This window comes from Aulostomus chinensis, chromosome 4, assembly GCF_037954235.1.
Source record: "Aulostomus chinensis isolate RoL2024-O1b breed Wild chromosome 4, RoL_Achi_v1.0, whole genome shotgun sequence".
NCBI lineage: Eukaryota > Metazoa > Chordata > Actinopteri > Syngnathiformes > Aulostomidae > Aulostomus > Aulostomus chinensis.
In genome coordinates this window covers 19,529,086-19,545,588 of record NC_141323.1, presented here as the reverse complement: position 1 = coordinate 19,545,588, position 16,503 = coordinate 19,529,086, and the positions used below count along the sequence as shown (strand labels likewise).

At 40.6% G+C, this 16,503-nt stretch overlaps 3 protein-coding genes across 6 annotated transcripts in view; 1 reads left to right on the top strand and 2 right to left on the bottom strand.

Annotated features, from left to right (window-relative positions):
* Positions 1-401: 401 nt before the first annotated feature.
* Positions 402-5,312, bottom strand: LOC147262952 (uncharacterized). The gene is made up of 3 exons (XM_086202485.1): positions 5,293-5,312; positions 5,100-5,197; positions 402-4,471 (listed from the first exon to the last, which is right to left on the bottom strand). The coding sequence occupies exon 3, from the start codon at positions 4,355-4,357 to the stop codon at positions 1,460-1,462; it is 2,898 nt and encodes a 965-aa protein (XP_086058611.1). The 5' UTR covers positions 4,358-4,471; positions 5,100-5,197; positions 5,293-5,312; the 3' UTR covers positions 402-1,459.
* Positions 5,313-6,368: 1,056 nt separating this feature from the next.
* On the bottom strand, positions 6,369-7,327 carry LOC147262951 (protein phosphatase 1 regulatory subunit 3A-like). Its single transcript, XM_086202519.1, has 2 exons — positions 6,485-7,327; positions 6,369-6,426 (listed from the first exon to the last, which is right to left on the bottom strand). The coding sequence occupies exons 1-2, from the start codon at positions 7,264-7,266 to the stop codon at positions 6,369-6,371; spliced, it is 840 nt and encodes a 279-aa protein (XP_086058645.1). The 5' UTR covers positions 7,267-7,327.
* A 3,770-nt stretch (positions 7,328-11,097) lies between these two features.
* Positions 11,098-16,503, top strand: part of foxp2 (forkhead box P2) — a 102,670-nt gene continuing 97,264 nt past the window's right edge. Inside the window, exons 1-3 of one of the 4 annotated variants that reach the window (XM_086202274.1) lie at positions 11,098-11,181; positions 11,739-11,840; positions 12,945-13,080. The gene's annotated coding sequence lies outside the window, so the exon portion shown is untranslated. Of the gene's footprint in view, positions 11,182-11,457; positions 11,841-12,944; positions 13,081-16,503 lie in introns of those variants that run through there. The other 3 variants (XM_086202277.1, XM_086202273.1, XM_086202278.1) reach the window with 3 other exon arrangements.

Here is a 16,503-nt window from a genome sequence, read left to right as displayed (position 1 = left end):
TTTGAAATTGTTCTCAAGTATTGTTTTTCTTTCAAATAAGGAAACACTTCAACCTCTGGCATATCAGCACCGTTATCTCGTATGTATCAGAATTTTAAAAAGAATATGCTAGAAACTGTGTGTATTCTGAAGAGTAAACTGTATAGCACCGGAGACAGGTTGCCAAGGAGGCTGCCTGTACAATCGCCTGTTTTGTTTGCTTCCATTGTGGGTACCATAATATTATCATTTACGCTTAAAATGATGCCTGTATTCTCATCATATTCTGATCTTTTTTTCATAAAATTATGGCCATCTCGATGTCCAAAAAAAAAAAAACGTCTTCAATGTGGCCTAAATAAGCCATTTTACAAACACCCTTATCTACACGAATCAAGCACTTGATTCATAACTTTGTTCCATTTGGTGCATTGTAAACTAATGTTGGGCCCATCATACACGGCAAATATACACACACCGTCCACATACACTGTACGTTGACAGTAAATCTACCTTCAACAAGACGTCCAATAAAAGTACACGTAAACTATAGGTGAACTAACGTGAAAGCACAAATTTTTAAGATGGAGGCTTTAAGTTTTCATTTAAATGTGGAATTTCAGAAATTAAATTCAAGATTATTTGGAATTAAATCTTTGTGTTCCACCTTGTCAACAAATGTCGAATTTTAACTCAAGAATTCAATCACAGCAAGAGCTCGGAGGTCAATTTTGTTTGGTTTTACGGAGTCACGGGCTGAATCCGTTTCATAACTTCACGTGAAATTAGGAAAGAACAAAAACAGCAACAAGGACGACAAAAAAAACAACCCCATATAAAACCGCACAACCAAACACACACGTTAAAAATTCTGTAAAAACAAGTTTGTGTTATTGCACCTGTTTCGTCAACTTTTCACCACCCCTGTTCAGACCTGGAATTAACGTGCATATTGGGACAATTTTGAGAACACGAGTTACAATCGCTCGAACTATTCATTCAAATGATCACTTCTGATTCTCTCTCTCTCTCTCTCTCTATATATATATATACTATATATATATAGATGGGGCAATTGATCATTTTAGCAGCAAGCTGTTGATTGTAAATGTAACATGAAATGCAAAACTGTGGGCAAAGATTATGAGTGACATATGATTCTTTTTCATTTTCTCTCAGCTGACCCCAAAATGACAATTTCGTCTTTTGCCTTACCCTTTGTAAGGAAACCTATCCCATCACATTTGTATTCACATCGCTAAAACAGCTTGCGGTCCAGGTCACCTCTGAATGTAGCCAGAGTGATTCGCAACTGTCCTTCGTGGCATGTTTTTGCCAGGTCTGAGCTGGACCATTGCCTCAACATCTCAGAATACAGTATGAACACGTTTGAATTTGACAGTAATGTAATGTTGTATATGTTTAAAAATGCCACACGCTACACTCTTTTAACACCTGTCCTTCTCTGAGGCCTCTCATTCTAGTCCACCATCCCCTTATTCATTGTCCCTTGATATTTCTTCCACTTGTAGAACCACCAGCTCAAGGAAAATATGTACATTGCAAAAAAAGCAGGGAAATCATACAGGAAAACAACAAAGAATCCTGCAACTAGCAGGCCACAGATGAGAAGTCTGGTGATGTGACTGAGAATATATAATACACTCCACCATATGAGACCATTGGACTGTTTGGATTTTTGAGACAATGGACTGAGGTGTGTGTGACATGGATGAGCCCACTGATTTAAACTCTCTTTGCGAGCGACGACATCATCTTCTGTTCGTCTGCCTTTTGCCTGTTGGGATCTTTCCCAATTTTGAGTGTGATCTTTCGCCGAGCCGAAAACTTGGGAGGCTAAAGTGGGGTTGAGATCTTGATTATGAGAAGCGCTTGAATTCAAATCTGTCTTTAATTGTGAGAGACAGCGTTGTTCTGGCTGAAGAGCAAAGCCACTTTTGGTGGGCTTCTTCCCTCTTTCTGTTGAGAATGCATTGCTCTCTGTGGATAAGGTTTGCTCTAAGCCGTGACTCAAATTGGGATAGGTTGGTTCTCTGACGGGCAATACACCTGGATCCAAAACCTCTGTTTTTGAAAAAGGATGGCAATCATGTGTACTATCAGACGCTTCAGTCAGTTGCATACCTAATCCAGCACCGATGTTTACATCTCTACAAGAGGCCTGTACATTGCTTTTCTGATCCAACGCCTCCTCCCAAATCCCCCTGACCAAATCTTCTCTAAATCTTTCTGTAAATGTCTCGTCTAATCCGGACTCTATCACTTCAAGTGCAGCCGTATTTTCTGTTACGATAGGGTTTTTTGTTCCATCTGAGAGTTCTTTATATTCAACACGTGGAGAGCTCTCAACTTCCGCGGACAACTTTTTCAATTCAGCTGGTGCATTACTTCTCTCCCCCTGAGGGTTCTCCACATTACCTATCAACTCCCCCACTGCTGCTATTTTCAGGTTTCTAATACTCACTCTCTCATCTTTGTCTCTCTGACTCATATCTTCCTCTATTCTTTCTAATATCTCAGGTTGGTCTCTCAGCTCTGGTGAAATATCTGCCTTTGAAACATTTGCAGTAACTTCATCTGAGCTTATTGCGCTGCCTACATCTTCATCGTGACTCTTCATATCTTCCTGTGAACGAGTCAGTCCCATTTCTAGCACCTCTATATGACTTTGGTCACATTTATACGTTGGAAAGGGTCCAAATGTGTCACAATCAAGTTGGAAGACCTTTTTCCTTTTCCTCAATTCCACTGTGTGTGCTGTAGGTGCTGATTGATTTATTTCTATGCAGGGCTCCTGCTTCCCTTGAATTATTTCTGTGCAGCTCAAGCTCACTCTTTCTTCTGCTTCATCTGAGATTATTTCATGTTCACCTGCTTGTGATTTCACTGCACTGTTTTCTTCAGTTTTTTTCAATGTTGGGTCCTCATCTTTTTGAATCCCTGCTTCCCCATGTAGGAGTTGAAACATTTCTTGCTCTGTGCCAGTTAGCCTCTCCGTGCCGTTCGTACTTCCTTTCTGTTTCATGCCCAAGTATTTGTCTTGTGATGCTGCATCTTCTTTTTCTGAATCACTTATTTGACTTTGTCTGAAAATATTCTCACATTTTTGGTTCAGATTGACTTCATCTGAATGAAACTGTGCAGGTTGTATTTCATTTCCATCTCTCTCATTGTGCTTAAATGGGTTTTCACTGTTTTGGTTCAGCCTGAATTCCTCACATTGATTTTCATCTGCATACCTCTGGGAGATTTCACACTCCTCTGCTTTCTGTGGCCTAAATATCATCTCCTCTGTAGATTCCGTACAGTTTGTCTCCACTCCTTGTCTAGCAGCGGAGAAGACAAACCTCTCCCCATCCTTTGTCTCCTGTGTGATTGTCTCCCAAAATGCCAGCATGTCATCCATCGCATTGTGTGCCGTTCCTGTAAGCTCCCCATCCCTGCTGTGAGAAAGACCCTTTTCCAGGCTCGCTCCCCATGAGATCCTATCAACAGCACTGGCATTCTGAGGGTCTGGTATTGCTGTCATGTCCGTTGTCTCTGTGTCCCCTGAGCTTGTTACTATGCCAGCTATGTGTGGGTTACAGGGCTCATCTCCTCCTTCTGCTTTCTCTATTAACCCTTCTCTTTCTAGTTCCAAGACTGCATGGTTGTGACACCCAGTCGAAGTGACAACAGAGCCCTTGGATACAGGCATTGCCCCCACAAACATGAATTCTCGCAGAGTGTCTGTTACAGAGTTTGTCTGTGACACTTTGGTTGTATCTTGTTTCGTGGTGTTTTCACCTCTCAAGACCCTGTCACATACCCCTGCTGGCTGGTCTTCAGTGTTCAAGGCAACACTAGTCACTGATATTTCATGAGTGTCTGACCGTAGTTGACATGCAGTTGAGGTGGGTGATTGTAAGAGTGTGGGGGCATCTTTCCCTGCTTGAGATTCATGTTGGATTTGGGGCTCTTTATTATTTGAAGGAGAAACGGACGCTGCCGTCTGCAGCCATTCTGACTCTGGAACAGTGGAATGGTCCTCGCTGCTTTGCCCGTTTAGAAATGCCTGCCATGCATCACACACAGAGGTGTCTTTATCTGTCGTATCATCTTTACCTTTAAGAAAGGTCTCCCATATATCACTAACAGACAGTGTATCCTTTTTATTTTTCTTCGACAGAGTCCATTTAACTCTTCCAGTCCAGATATCATCTACATTAGGAGTCTCCCACTGCTGTGGTTTGTCATTGTTCCAGTCCAGTGTGGTCAGAGGAATCTGGTGGTAAGTGAGGATCCTTGGATTTCCACTGGATTGTTTCTTCTGAATTTTAGAGAAAACGTTGGCAGTGCTACCCCATGGAGCTGCCATAGGTTGAAAAAAGTTCTTGTCATTGGTTGTGTCATGTGAAGAAGCTTTCGGCAGTTCTAGTTCCTTTACGCGTGCCAAGCGTGCCGCTCTTTGCCGACTTTTTATGCTATCCACCTGTCAAAAAGGCCAAAGGTCAAGTAAAGTATTTATATTCTACCTATATAAACCATAGGAAGAGGCCAAGTGCACGTGATTTGTTAGTCTTGGAGATCATGGACCACTTTAACTTCCAGCTGTCAAATATACAGTAGGCCTATATGTCTTTTCCTCCCTATTTGTAGAATGTTACAAATGCCACATTACCGTTAAGGTGCATTTCTTTGCAAACCTGCTGCGATCTCAAAATATACCTCCACTGTTGTTTACATCAACTTCTCTACACATTTACAAGCAGGTCACATGCACATTTATTATTAATAGCTTGCACATGTTCTCAAGTGTCAGATTAGCTGACTTTCTACATCCTTCTGGGACTCATTCAGCACAGAGTAGTATGACGGGCATCTTGAGCTAGATTTCATTCCTACCCTTGCAGAAAGTGCACATGTATTTTGTTTTTACTTTATATAGAATTGGCAGATAGAGACAGTGCAGCCAGTTAACATCCAATTAATACTGACTGTGGTTTTTTTTTTGTGTGTGTTTCTGTGTGTGTGGCTAGTACTGTTTACTTGTGAGCGATATGGGTAATTTAATTTGCTTCCCGGAGTTTGTAACTCCAAAGATAATAAATGAACCTCACCAAATTTCTGTGCTCTTCTTGGTATAATAATGTTTGTATCTGTGCACTGTCCACTGTGTTTCTGAAAGCCTCCTCTGCATTTTGTGGTGCCTCAGCTTCTGAAAGATAAAGACTTAGAAACTCAGGCTTAAAAGCAAGGGTCAACATTTGCTCACACTATGACACACACTTAAACAAATACAGGTATACACACCTGCACCAGCTGTTGCTGGGTTCATGGTGTCCCTAGCCATTCCCCTCCTGTGGTTCAAAATAACAAAAGACAAAATCGTTAAATCACATTCTTCTCATAGTTTATTTGCTATTGACATTATGTTGCTTTGTTGCATCGGCTTGATTCTTTTTTTGTTTTGTCGGTGTCACATCTCATCTCTGAGCTTAATTAAATCGTATGACTCAAAGCTTTCACCCATCAGTATAATTCTTTTTTGTTTGTTGTTCTACCTGCACCGTATGCCTGTTCTCATTATGGTTGCGCATTACATGTTTGAGACTCTTATGCTGCAGTAAGGCAGACCAGAACATCAACGTTCCTTAACTGTTCTTAAAGTAGATTTCTGTCAGAACGGACAAATTGAAGTGTATCCGTCTCTCCTCTCCAGTGAGACGTCACAGAAATCTGGACGGACATCTGACCTTACATGGGCAATATGTGGTCTACAGCTCAAACATTTCCTGCTGAAAAGTTACATAACAGCTCTGTGTAAAGACACAAAGGCCCGGCCAAAAAGAGGCCATGGCTATTACTTCAACGTAATTCGAATTTGTCACAACGTGAGACAAGGCCTTTTTTACTTGTTTCCTTTCTGTCATCAAGCAGAACCTATAAGACATGATCATTAGAATGTAGTCAATTTATGTGTTTTCATTAAAACAAAACTAGAAATCCATCAAAGAGGGCATATCTCACCAAAGAGGTAATATGGCTGTATAATATCATTGAAATCCCTTCATTAATGTTGTTCATACGATCGAAATGATCACCGGGGAGACTGTAACATTCTCTCAAGCATTTCCCTTTAACTATGGATAAAAGACTAAAGGACCCAAATTTATCTACATGTGCACACAAACACATCTGCTAAAACAGTCTGGGGTCTAGGATCTACAAACTTTTCCAGCTTATTTCCAAAAGCTTCTTCCAAATTTCATCAACATGTGTAATTTATTTTTTAGATAACATGCTAACAGACAGATTCATCCAGATGATCATGAGCCCCCTTGGGTGAGATACTAATTAGATCCAAATCCCCCACACTAGAGTATTGATTACTCCATAATGGTATCTATTGTTGACATTTGGAGGGGATGAGCCTTCTCCCTTGGACTGTGTTGGGCACAGAAGTGACATGTTTAAAAAAAGATTTAGCATCAGATTTTCCCACCTGTTAGCTTTGAGACAGCTCCTCGTACTCTTGAGTCTGGTACCCTCCTCTTGCACTACAGGCCCATGCTCCTTCACATGTACTTTCTGGTGGCAGAACATTACGTAGTTCATCTCCTTGTTATTGGCCCAAAAAGTGCCCACTGATGTTTCATAACGCAGACAAAACTCCACTCTGGTCCCATCTCTTTCAAGACGAGGAACAACCGTGTACTTGAAAGTAAACCTATCAGTTTTCCTGTCACTGGATCCTGGCACATACTCAGCCAACAGGTCAAAGAAGCTGTTCCACTTATCCAGGGTGATCCGGGCATAAACAGACTTACTGAAGCAGAGGTTGACCACCCTGATGATGCCACGGAACGTGGTGGTTCCTGGGAGAAGCTCAATGCTCTCCAGCTCGACCATCTGTGCCTGGAGCCTGTGGTCCAGCTCCTCTGGGGATGAAGGGACTGTAAACAGACAGGATATGTAGAACTCCTCGAGTGGATGTGTCAAATCTCTCTCAGCGGGTTTGCAGGCTTCTGACTCTGTCACATCAACATTGTCATACTCCTTGACTGAAACTAGGTCGAGGCCAAAAGCATCTGCAAATGATACCTTCCTTCGGACAACCGGTGGGGGTTCTGGTTCTTCGTCTTCGTCTGTTTCCTCATCTGTAGAGAAGCCCATGGACGAGGAGGCCTCCATGCCCCACTCTTCCTGTTCTCTACTTTTGTCCTCTTCTTCCTCCTCTATCATTGCCCCGTCATCTTCCACGAATTGAGTGTACAAAGCCTCCATAATGAGCACAGATCTGAGAGGCAGCTGTCTGCCCGGCCTACCGTCTGTGTGGCTTGGAGGGTGGCACAGACCAGAGTGCCCTTAGCCTGGCTGCGGTGATACTGTAGAAGGGAGAGCAGGGAGAGGACGTGACTTGACAGATGGAGTTTGGTTACAGCTGAACATTGTGATTCTGAGCCAGGCCTATTAATAGGACACATATAGCTAAAACAGGGCAGGACCGTTATCCCCTCATTTATCCAGTCACAATATGTTTGCTAGCTACAAAATAAATACATGAAAACAAAGCATATGTCATGCAGTTTAAACTAAAAAAAAAAAAAAAAATGGACCCAACAAAGTCCATGTTTGAACTTGTGAAAGAAAGTCATTATTTTGTTACTTCACTTCTGAAAAAAAAAACTCAAATGAAAAATAAAGACGATGAAAAATAAAGACTACGAAATTCAATCGGACTGTCTTGTGACTTTGTAAAAATGCTAAAGTGATGTGGCAGATACATGGTTTTCAAAATGGCTAAGATAGAGTATCCTAGATCCTTGTAAGTATTGTGCCAAGGTGATAACGGAGGCTATAATGTCACTGAGAGGTTGCGTGTTCTAAACCTAGAAATGAATAGTGCATGCATGTGATAAGAAACATGACCAGCATATTGAATGTCATGCTTGACACCTCTTTATGGCAACTATATTTTTCTTAGGCGTAAATGTGTTTTAATTGCCTGTAACAGACCCTTTTACTACCTCATGTGTTGTCCGGGATCGCAATGACACACACACACACACACATAGAACAGAAGCTACTTTCATTCACTTCCTCTTTCCATAAAGAGTACATACACTTGCAATAATGTGATGTGGTCATTCACTCCATTTTGAGTTAAGACATTGAAATCTAGTTTTTAATTCATTTTAAGGCCTTTTTCACCGAGTATTGCTCTTGCAGAAACGTTAGGTAGACATATATGTTTTTAAATGTTGACAAATGGTAAAGCCAAGACTAAGGTAAAATGACGATTTTAATTCCTGCGCGCCAGTCCTGCAGAAGATCACCACGCTCAAGTCTTTAAGGTTGTAGGGTGGTACAAAACCGAAGAACAATAGGAAGGAAAGTTCCCCAGATTTCGGTCTATTAAAACTTTCAGATTTACATTTACTCCCAAGCTTTCTGACATGCCCACTTCTATAAAGCAACTCAATAAAAGCTTTTTTTTTACTGCCAGGTAAATACCCAAATTGCACTCTCACAGGTTTAATGGAGATTCTGTATTAAAAATTTGAAGTCTCAAGCCTGGTTTGGATGATTTTCTACAGATTTCAGCAGGAAGCTTCCCCCTGACCACAGATTCGTTTCACAGGCTGAGTAATTATGAGCTGTTCCTGAATAAAATTAGTGGAGTAACCCTTTAATGATTGCATCGTGCCTAGAAATGCTGTAAATGAAACCAAATTTTGAAAAAGCTTAAAGTAATATCATGAAAGTATCTTGTCAGCCTTCTGTGCTCTAAAAAGACTACAAAAAGACTTAAAAAAAAAAAAGAAAAAAGGATTGGATAATTTCAAACTGATGAGCCTGAAAGACCATAAATTAGTTATGTAAATTTGCCATCTATATAAACTGTGCCTTCTCATTCTGTTTCACTATTTCGAATGTTGGATGTCGCCGTGATGTTTGATTCAAGCACTTTGCGTCTGCTGAAGCATCGCACCTACTGCAGGACTGACACTGACCTTTGACCTCTATATATTTTCAAGAAAAAAGGAGAATTTCTCCCCTGAGATCACGAGTTCTTCAAAGTCTTATCAATTCTTATATCATGCTTCAAAGGCACCTGAAAGATCTCCGAAGCTGCGATTGCAGCCCTCATATTTTAAGTTCACTGCATCTTGGACCGGAAGAGATTATTCTCGTCTTTGTGTCAGACTGACCTCTGCATGTGTGTGTGTCTGTTTGCGGGCGTCTGAAGTGCAATTCAATTCATCCCTGATATGCAGTGTTAGAACACACTCTAAGCCCAGTAAATATTGTAAATATAACTCAGTACTGGTTATAAAAGCCTGGACAGGTATGTGAGTGAGTTTTAGTACACACTGGACTTTTTGTTTTGAAAGACATGAGACACTGTTAGATTTTATTTACAGTTTTTGTAAAGCCAGATCTACAAATATGTATGAAAATACGACACAACATCAACAATCATAATCGTAATCATAATCATGTAAACGTATGTGGAAAGGTGTGTTTGTGACTGTTATTTAATCTGCTGGTTAATAGCCAAGTGCAGCATGTGACCCATGTATATCAGTAGATGGCACTATGTGATCAGACAAAAACTACATGTCCTTGTCATCCACACCTCAGCCAATAGCATTGTTTGTTTGCATTTATCATGTGATAATTTCATCAAAGTGTGGAGGTGATGTGAAAGAAAAATTAACTCAACAGAAAAGAATTTGAATGACAAGATAAACGAATAGGATAATTTGCATTATATGTAATGCAGACTTCTAAATGACCAGTAGGTGGCAGCAAGCGACCACAATTCCATGACAACTGGTTCCCTTTCCTGTCGTCATCAATTCCCAGATACTTCGAAATCTTTTTGATGGAATGCTTTGATGGGAATAAGATTTTATAACATAAACAAAGCCCTTAAAATCCGAATAGACACATATTATTGTCACGGAAGTAATACGACAGTGTTTTCGAATCTTGTCATTATTTTTGACAACAACATTAGCGAATGACCAGATTAAAATATTACATTTTGGACGTTATTTTGCACTAAATTGCTTCTCAACGACACGTAACAATATCATTTTCTTTTGAAAAGAATAATTATCAGCCATCGTTGATGTTTTTTAGCTGCTATAAACTGACGGTGTATTTACTATTATTTAAAATATGGATTGTCAGGAAACTAAAAGTGATGTTTCAAGTACTTTAAATTCTAACTAAATGACGCAATAAGCTGGTTTGTCACATTCAGCAGTGTAAAGGTGACGCAAATGAAGCATGAATGTTGGTGTTTAGAGTAGCAAAGACGGTCAAATTACCTTTTGATTTGTCTCAATTTTGTTTCAAAAAACTGTCCTCCATATTTGTTTTCTTTTTCTAAAATAAATGCGATCATACCTCGACAGTCAACGTCTTTGAGGCTTTAAAAAAAGAAAAAAAGAAAGAAAGAAAGAAAGAAAGAAAGAAAGGAGTCACTGTTAATGAAGAAATGCCCCGGGACCTGCCTTTAATGATTGGACAGGCAGAATTACCTGTGAAGGTATGGCAGAATGAAAAAAAAAAATGAAGTCAAGTTATTTTGTTACTTAGTAGAGGTCGTATAGGATGACATTTACGTTTGGTTACGTTTGTTTCAAACTTAATCCACTGAAATAAGATTTCAGTTACAATAATATGTTATGACCATGCACACACCTCAAAGGTAGTTTTCCCTGCAATCTGACAATTAAATAAATCTTTGCGGAAATTGTTTGGAATTACAAAATAATATATATCGTGCATTTTTAAAAAAAAATAATTAATTTATATTATTTTCGACACAACATATTTCCATTGTATTATATATACTGGAGGAGTCATAATGGATGTTTTTGCAACATACACAAAGGAAAGGCAGACAAAATATCTTATTAAAATAAAAACGTATACAAAATTCAAAAGAGCAAATGACAATAAGGACACTGACATTCACAACTCCACAGCGTTGACTCTAAAAAAAAGTAGATGTTCTTGATGAAATGTAGGAAGGAACAATGTATGAACATTGGCTGTCGATTTTTTTTGTCAACTCGTACTTTCCATTTACAGTGAGACGACTGAAGGAACATAAAAGCCTCTGATATTCCTCGCTGAATGCTTTCTTCTTTTTGTTTGTAAGGTCGTCTCATTAGCCAAGAGGTAACAGTTCATTACCCAACAACAATATAAAGATTTCGAAAGCCCTCACGTATGACCGCCTGCTTATAATACAGCGAAGCGTTTGAAGAAAAAAAAACGGAAACAAACTTTTGAAAATACTTTTTGTTTACATAGCAGGTGGCCCTGACGTCACATGGGGTCGTAGTACGCCCAAAAATAACAACACACATCCGCGCACAAGCAAGTGCCTCCCCTGGGGGGGGGGGGGGTTTCTAGTCCCAAATATACTTGCGTGCTGGGATATGACTTGAAGTGTGTTTGAATCCCAACGAAAAAAAAAAAAACGAAAAAAAAAAACAAGCCGCTTCTTCTTCTTGCGCGTCATTCAAACAGGACTCGGTGTACTGCTTTCCCCTCTGTTGCATTAGTAGCCTAATAACAGCGGCGTTGACGGGAGACAGCAGCAGGAGAGAGTGTGTGTATGTGTGTGTGTGTGTGTGTCTCCGACAGCGGTGCCCAGCGGAGGAATATTTGAGCTTTTTATTTACTCTGCACCTTGTTGTTCATTTTCTCTGCGTTATGGTGAACTTGGACAGTCACGTGTGAAGATCTCTGCGAGGACGGCGACTTCTCACCTGGCGAATGTCCCTTATTTGACTTCACCGCGAGGGAAATATACCTGCCGTTTTTTTTTCCTGGTAAGTTTTTCTGCCCATGAGCGTCTTTTCTCTTCACTGTCTGACTTTTTACTTCTCTGGCCACTGCACTTGAATTAGGAAGTGGACCGTGGGGCACCAGTTGGCCCGAGCGCAACTTGACTTGCAATGTTATTATTTAGTAGACATCGCGCGTGGACTTTAGGTATGTTTGAGTCTCGAGCAGCCATTAAGACAAGTCGCTTTGGCTTCATTTTGTTCTTAAATGTTAAGACCTTCTCAGTCTGTCTGACCGCCGAACTCTCACTTTTGAAACGCTGACGCGTTGTCTTAAATGATAAGTAGCCTTTCATAATGTTGTAACCCTTCTTTCATTTTGTAGTCATGACTTCCAGAATGTCCCGAAGCGCTCTCACGTTCACGCTAATACACTAAATGACCTACAACAAAACTAATTGTAGCTTTTTCGGATATGTGCCTTAACTTTTGTGTGCTAGTTGTACACACGTGTATTTAAAATAAATTTACATCTGCTTCAAAGTCTTTTACTATCGAAGTATTTAAACTATTAAAAATGTGACTTTTTTTATTTTTTACTGGCTATTGCTATTGCGCAGTAATTGTCATTGTAAAATAAACATGGAGATCCATTATATGAGATACGTTGTCATATTTATTAAAATCGATGCGATATCTCATTAAGCTTATTTATGACACAGAAGATGATTCCTTACGTCTAAAAAATAAAGTCACTTGTATTGGCTGCATATACATATAAATCCATGTTTATATTTCACCATAGTCTCAAAGCCCCCCCCCCCCCCAAAAAAATGCAAATATCATCGTAAATGCTTTGTCACTACAAGCATATCTATGATTATCAGCGGTCGAAACCTTACCGTGGTTGCTTGCTCCATTTTTATATTCCTTTTTTTCCCCACGTCCAGTGACTGTGCTGGCAGCATAGTAATTTGCATGATGACTGACCTGAAATTATAACTAATTAAATAAAGCTTATAAACTCCTCAGCTTACTTCCTTTATTACACTCCTGGCTGTGTCTTGCCAATGTTGTTTTGCAATCATTGTGGCCCACTAAAGTCAATACATGTAAGTTGTTTTTTTTTTTGTTTTTTTTTTTGTGAAGTGTGGCTAGCAATGCATTGGGAGCTGCTGAACTCTTCTGGCCCATCCTCTGATCAGCTTTCACCCCTGGATTAGCTGGACCTACCCTCCTTGTTCAAGCCGCAGGGTGCACAGGTGTTCCTTCCTCAGTTATGCAGGTGTGCCCCCCCCCCCCCCCAACACACACTCACTCAGCAGCTCTCACTCTTCAAAGGCTAGTCGGCATTAAATGCCCCTTGTGAAATATGCCAGCGACAGTGCACAATCAGCCTCTTTGTTGAAGAACCCCTGTAATAATTTCTTGAAGCGTTTTGCTCTTGTTTACTTGTCGTGTGTAGTAAGTAAGGTCACTTCCAAACGGGATGAATCTTGCCCCAATGCAATGAGAGAGAGCGAGAGAGAGAGAGAAGAGACTTGCCATTAGTCTGCCTCTGACTGACCGGCGTTGGGAGCAGTGCACTTATTACCCCGACTCTCCCCACTCTGCATCCATTTTTTGATTGCTGCATTTATCATCGGGCGGTCGTGCTCTACATTATGGTAATAGGAAAATGAATGTCCTCCACAGGATTAATGTGTGTAACCTGTCATACGTTTCAATCATTTATCAGAATTAAGATTCAGCTTTCAGCTCTATGAACACTGGCTGGTGCATGATTGTGTCTGAGATATGGAAATTGTTGCTTCCGACAGAGCCAAAGTTTGAAATGCGCTACAACTTATTTGTCTTTTTGTGTCAACAACAACAACAACAACAAAATCCTTATGTGCTTTTGCAGAGCCTGACAATGCATGACATTTCTGTTTTAAGTCCGATTACTTTTTATACAATGAAACACTTTTGGATTAGCTCTTGAATTGCACCATAACCCATCCCCCAACACCTCTGTAATGAAACCAACTGCTCACTCAACCCTTGAGGTGTTGCTCCATTTCGGGGGGAAATGGGTAAAAAAAAAAAAAGAAAAATATATCAAGGGAGTGGTGCACTAGCTTTACTTTACTAAACATCTTGCTGTGTCCATCAGCATAGCCTGCACACTCTCATGCAGCTAACTTGGCCTTACCACTTAGCTGAAAGGCAATTCAACAGCAAATCTTAAGGTTTATCCCTGTTAACTTCATAGAAATGTTTCCATGACAACCTCCATGCAAGTTAAGGCAACCAGAAATGATCAAGTCCTCCCCGTCTCCCTTCTCCCCCTTACTTTGGTCCCCCCCCCAGTCAGAATGGAATTTGTGTTGACAGTTTTGGCCTTTAATGGCACTTTTGTGCCTCGCGAAAGTATTTGTTTACCAGGATCATATGCTGCAAGCTGTCAGCCCTGGAAAGATTGACTCCTTAAGATAAAAGAGTGTATTACATGCTTAAGAGGCCACCCGTTTGCACTGTAATTATCCACATCATAGTAATGATGTTTTGTGTGCCCCAGTTACTTTGAGTCTTGAGACAGCTCAGACTTTTTTTTAGTTATGCGCTGGGTCACTTCTTAACTCGACACTGTTGTGAGTGAGAAGTGTTGGCTGGAGAAAGCTGTGCAGGGTGGGGTCAGGGGATGAGGATTAGAAAAGGGATTGTGTGCTACCCACACAAGAGTGAGTTAAATGCTGTCTGATGAAAGAATCAGTCTGTAACTTTCTTTTTATGCTGGCTATTAGATTTAATTTAATTTCATAGTCAAAAATGTATAGCTTTCTTCAGATTTTTAGGGGCCAAGATAGACTGTGTAGGCTGTGTAAACTAAAACAATCAGGCGTCAAAACATCCTACAAAGATTTTTTTCTGAATATTACATCTTTCGTCATCAAACCTCCTTCCACAGATTGTAAAGCCACAAACATGTTACAAAGTGTAGCTTTTGGCTGACGCATGTAACCTCAGTGTGACAGATTCTGAGCTAGGAAAAAGAACACACAGACAAAGTTATAAAACAAAGGTTTGGATTTTGTACACAATATTTTATTTGAAATAAGTAAAATAACTTACGCCTTTTCATAAGGGTTCACCCCTTGGCAGCAGTCTTGAGTCTGGCCTTGGTCTCCCATAAGCTTGGCCTGCAAACTGACCAACTTCATTTAAATCTCAGTGTACCAACATCAGCAACAAACCTTGCTTTTCTTTGTCTGCCCTCCATTTTTTCCTCCTCCTTCCTTGTTCGGTTAACAATTTTGTGTTTACTTGCTGGTTAGTGTGGTGTAAAGGCATGCCAGCTTTTATTCGAGTCATGGTCAGATGAACAGTGTTCCGGTGTGAAAGAATGTGTTGGTTTTGGGGTCTTGCCCTGAATTTAAGATAGAGGGTCACTCATAGTAAAAGGCAAGGTCGCCACTGCCCAGCCATCAGCCTGTCACTCGAAAACAATCAAATCTCATTTGAGACAGCTAAGGCTAACAACACTAGCTGATTCAGTTACCCTGTCTTTTTTGTCATGACATCTGTTATTTGATTTGTAACCAGATAGTTGTGGTTAGATTTGATCACATGTTGCCTCATGAAATGGATGTCAATCATCTGGCGATGGCAAAAATGATATACCACTGCTTAATAAGTGCATTACAAGTGAGGAAGAATGATTAGTTTTGTCTCACAAACAGTTACACTGCATTCACTGGTGCCTCACATCTCCAAGGACCTTTTCACTTTACCCAAAGAGGCACAGCTAGAGAAAAAAATGTGTATTTCAACATGTTGTGAGAAGAAAAAAACATTGGGATGGGGGGGTTCATGACAGTAACCATTTTTGACAGGCACATTAGGCTGCAGAAAGAGCATCCAGCTCGAGGCTGAGGGCATATGGTGCTGCCTTCTGCCGGCGTAGCTCTAGACCAAGTTACAACACTGGCACAGGGTCACGACTGTCTCAGGTTTGTTCCTTCTGTCTCACTCATCTAAATAAAAACAGAGGACAAACGGAAGTGGGGGGTTGGGTCAGTGGTGCTGATGATGAGTAGGTTTGTTGGGCAGGAGTGTTGTTGGTCGCTCAGTAAAGGACAAATGGAACATTTCAAGTTAACCCCCTGGGTCTAGACATAATTTGGTCAATATATGAAGGGGAGACATATGACATTTTCAGAAATCTCTTAGTCTTTGTTGTGTCACTACCACACACATTTCACTAAAGTTTTTGTTTCTGTTGTGGTAAATATAATCTTGCAAGCGAGTATAATTACTGTGTTCTTCATGTGAATACCCAACTTGTTCTCTTGGATGGTGATCCCTAATCCTACTCTAAACAATAGCCGCGTTTTCACCACATCGGCTCTGCGAGGTTTTTGGCCTCTGTAATGTGGAGAGGAAGGACTTGGATAATGTGTAAGATGACGCATGGCTCTGGTCTGAAGACAGCAGATCGGTGGGAGGGTAATTACAGGCTACTGTGCAGCGCTCTGGATTTTCCCTGGATCACTGCTATAGGCTTCAGCGCCACTGTTACTCTCGGAGAACGAGATGGGATGGCCACAACATATGGTCGCAGCAAAACAATGGTTTATTTTTATGATATTTGATGAGTGGTTTTTAATTTAAATTGTCACTTCTGGCAAGCAGCAGGGCAGATGGTGCAGACTTGAGTGCCCATCAG

Excerpts from the sequence above, each read along its gene's own strand:
- LOC147262952 (XM_086202485.1), bottom strand. The coding sequence starts at position 4,357 with ATGGCAGCTCCATGGGGTAGCACTGCCAACGTTTTCTCTAAAATTCAG.
- LOC147262951 (XM_086202519.1), bottom strand. The coding sequence starts at position 7,266 with ATGGAGGCTTTGTACACTCAATTCGTGGAAGATGACGGGGCAATGATA. Across the intron at positions 6,427-6,484 it reads AGCTGTCTCAAAGCTAACAG|TCCAAGGGAGAAGGCTCATC; the intron begins GTGGGAAAATCT and ends TGCCCAACACAG.